This window comes from Hermetia illucens, chromosome 1 (assembly GCF_905115235.1).
Source record: "Hermetia illucens chromosome 1, iHerIll2.2.curated.20191125, whole genome shotgun sequence".
Taxonomy (NCBI): domain Eukaryota; kingdom Metazoa; phylum Arthropoda; class Insecta; order Diptera; family Stratiomyidae; genus Hermetia; species Hermetia illucens.
In genome coordinates this window covers 68,149,761-68,152,517 of record NC_051849.1, presented here as the reverse complement: position 1 = coordinate 68,152,517, position 2,757 = coordinate 68,149,761, and the positions used below count along the sequence as shown (strand labels likewise).

At 39.5% G+C, this 2,757-nt stretch overlaps 1 protein-coding gene across 1 annotated transcript; it reads left to right on the top strand.

Moving 5' to 3' along the window:
• The first annotated feature begins 1,302 nt into the window (after nucleotides 1-1,302).
• On the top strand, nucleotides 1,303-2,382 carry LOC119657831 (DNA-directed RNA polymerases I, II, and III subunit RPABC1). The gene is made up of 5 exons (XM_038064952.1): nucleotides 1,303-1,498; nucleotides 1,558-1,646; nucleotides 1,707-2,045; nucleotides 2,102-2,183; nucleotides 2,247-2,382. Exons 1-5 carry the CDS (start codon nucleotides 1,442-1,444, stop codon nucleotides 2,310-2,312), a joined length of 633 nt encoding a protein of 210 aa, XP_037920880.1. The 5' UTR covers nucleotides 1,303-1,441; the 3' UTR covers nucleotides 2,313-2,382.
• Nucleotides 2,383-2,757: the final 375 nt, after the last annotated feature.

Sequence of the window (2,757 nt, the reverse complement as noted above, 5' to 3'; positions counted from 1 at the left end):
GCCTAGATATTAGATTTCAGTTCCGTGGTAACAGTACCCAGTGAATAATACTTCGAATATTCCACCAAACACATGAGAAGATCTTAAGGGAATGAAATCCTGCTCTTGATGTCGGTGGGATGTTTTTCGTGGAAACGTTTCTGCAGAGTTTCATATTTTTGTAAAGAATCCACTTCTCATCCCCAATAATTAAACAGGAAAGGTCACCTTCCTATGAAAATCAGTGTAAATTACAGTTGTTGAGGCGACCTTTCTTATTTATCCATTTATCGGAATATTGGTACTCCTTTTGCTTTTAAAACAACTGAGCCTGAGCCTCCTCAATATCGTAACGTGCACTGGATATGATCCTTTTAGTTTTAATTTAACTTCATCTATTTTTTTCTTCATTCTTTATTGTCTTCAAAGTGGTTGAAATTGTCGAAAAGGACACAGAAAACTTTTCTCTGGAATCTATCTAAAAAAGGTATTAAAGCCGAAGTGGCGGCGATTCTGTTATATCCGAAATATGCCACGATGAAATTGTATGGTTCTTGACTGAGTCTTGGAAGATAGGTCGTAATAAGTGATTTGACTTTATTTTTGTTCAAATTAGAGAAATTGCATCCTTCATGGTCACACTTAAACGAAATCGAGGGGAGACCTCGTCCATGACCAGCTTTGTAAAGCTAAAAATTAAATCAAATTTAACGAAAATACCGAAAATCTCTTCCCAAGCACCGCTCGATTTATGGAGTTTGGACTCTATGGAGAAGAGGCACTTCAATGATCCAATATATAAGAAGTAAATCTTACAAATGAGTGGTTAAAATATCCGCTTTATGTGGATAAGATAGAATTATCTATGATTTTGTGATTTACAATAGGAATAGAAAAATCGGGTTTGGGATTAAAATTTTCAAAGATTTGGTTCTCGGTGAAAAATTCAAAATCTAGCAGCCAACTGGTTTCTTTTCTGAAATCTTGCAATCTTTTTGAAAGAAAAAGGGTTGTTTTCCGTTGGTTCAGTGCGATCTAAATCGACTACCAAGCTGCATTCAACCAAGTGACGTTGAACCGAAGAAAAACGGCGAATGTGCCAATGATTACAGTATCAGAGCTAACCAAAACCGCCCGCCGTTTACAATGTAGGATTTTTTAAAATCCGATCAATGATTATCTAAATGTTTATCTGTTTTTTTTCTACATAAGAGAAAGGTAGTTTAGATTTATACGTCATAAAAACAAACCGATTTTGCGAGCCACTTTGGTTGTCAACTTATATCAAAGCTGCCGGGGTGCGATAAGATAATATTCCATCTAGGAAGAAGAAGCATAGCAATTGTGACTTTTGCCGTCGGTACTGCGTCTGGTGGTGTTTTGCTTCGTCGGCCGGAATAAGTGTTTCTTTGATTGTTTCTACGAGTTTTCGAATTATCCTGAATACATAAAAAGTCTCGAAATGGATGACGAAGCTGAAACGTATAAACTATGGCGCATTCGTAAAACAGTTATGCAGGTAATACCGAAAATCTTCGGCGCCTAACCTCTATTTCACGTTTCTTGAAATTTCCATAGCTCAGCCACGACCGCGGATATTTAGTTACCCAAGATGAATTGGATCAGACGCTTGAACAATTTAAGGAACAGTTCGGTGATAAGCCTAGGTAACCACTCTATTTCTACAGAAATCGGAGAGTTCGACCGAAATCAAGATTACTTTGCAGTGAAAAACGGCCAGCACGTTCCGACCTCATTGTTTTGGTAGCCCACAATGACGACCCAACAGATCAGATGTTTGTCTTCTTCCCGGATGAACCTAAAATCGGAATTAAGACCATCAAAACGTATTGTACTCGCATGCAGGAAGAGAATATCCATCGCGCGATTGTCGTGGTTCAAGCGGGCATGACCCCGTCGGCTAAGCAGTCTTTGGTCGATATGGCCCCGAAGTACATTTTGGAACAGTTTTTGGAATCTGAGCTGCTGATTAACATTACTGAGCACGAATTGGTCCCGGAACATGTAGTGATGACACCGGAGGAGAAACAGGAATTATTGGCTAGGTAGGGAAAGTGCACCTTGTGTTGGTAAATGATGCTAATATGATTGCTCTGCTTAGGTACAAGCTGAAGGAAAACATGTTGATGAGAATCCAGGCGGGTGACCCGGTCGCTAGGTACTTTGGATTGAAGAGAGGACAGGTGGGTTGCATTCATTTCTGATAAGAGGATAATAGTTAACGAAATTTGTGTTTCAACTTGCAGGTGGTGAAAATCATTCGTCCTTCGGAAACGGCTGGTCGCTATATCTCCTACCGACTTGTGTGTTAAGTAAATTAAGTTGAATTTGTATTATATTCCAAATTTTGTATCAAAATAAAAGTTAGCTGTATGAATGCAACAGTTGCATCTTATTTAGTATTTTCGAGGAAGAGCTTATCTCACCACTTCGGGTAAACGGCTGACGGCTCTTTACATGTCGATCCAGAATTGGGAATATGTGATACCGAATTTTCTCATGGCCGCGTACTGAGCATCATGACACAATCAAACGGGACAGAGGGTGAAGAAAAGGATGAATCATAATGCTTGGCGTGGAGCATGCCTTTAATTTCGTGGGACGGATAAAAATACTAGAAACGCTAATAAAATAGGCGAATCTTAATTGGTAGGACAACGTTAGAGTGGCAGTTGTTGTAGTCGATGATCAAGGCGAGATTCACGCGAGTGAAGTCGCTTCTGACATTATGCCCTACGCTATGCCATTGATTGGCAT

Coding starts and splice junctions, on each gene's coding strand:
- LOC119657831 (XM_038064952.1), top strand. CDS start 1,442: ATGGATGACGAAGCTGAAACGTATAAACTATGGCGCATTCGTAAAACA. Junction 1,499..1,557: donor TTCGTAAAACAGTTATGCAG/GTAATACCGAAA, acceptor AAATTTCCATAG/CTCAGCCACGACCGCGGATA. Junction 2,046..2,101: donor AAACAGGAATTATTGGCTAG/GTAGGGAAAGTG, acceptor TGCTCTGCTTAG/GTACAAGCTGAAGGAAAACA.